The following is a 360-nucleotide window of genomic DNA, read 5'->3' on the forward strand; positions in this document are numbered from 1 at the left end:
CTCTTGAATTCTCTCTTGACGGGTCCTTGCATTTTCCTCCCTCTCGATGCTGGGGTCCTGAGCCCGGTCCGGCTGATATATAAGCTTATATAATTTTATATCATTGATATACTTGTTGCAGTTAAGTCAAGGTAAGTACATTAAACTGAAGAAAATGCATGCTAAAGATATATCTTGAAAAATCAAACCTCAATCGAAGTTAGTTTCAGTAAGCCACTGAGTAGTTTGTTTTGGTTTTGCCCTTTATTCTGGACTTGAGAATAAATCATATTACTGTAATACCAAAATTAAGATTAAAGCCAGAGAACACACAAGGTTTAGGGAAACAAAGATCAAGCTGCTCGAAAATGCAGCGTAAAT

General features: G+C 36.7%; 1 protein-coding gene across 1 annotated transcript in view; it reads right to left on the reverse strand.

Moving 5' to 3' along the window:
• Positions 1-205: 205 nt before the first annotated feature.
• LOC119586618 overlaps positions 206-360 on the reverse strand; it is a 1478-nt gene continuing 1323 nt past the window's right edge. Inside the window, exon 4 of the mRNA XM_037935366.1 lies at positions 206-253. Coding sequence (XP_037791294.1) covers positions 206-253 — 48 coding nt within the window. The remainder of the gene's footprint in view (positions 254-360) is intronic.

Source organism: Penaeus monodon, chromosome 21 (genome assembly GCF_015228065.2).
Source record: "Penaeus monodon isolate SGIC_2016 chromosome 21, NSTDA_Pmon_1, whole genome shotgun sequence".
In the NCBI taxonomy this organism is placed as follows: Eukaryota; Metazoa; Arthropoda; class Malacostraca; order Decapoda; family Penaeidae; genus Penaeus; species Penaeus monodon.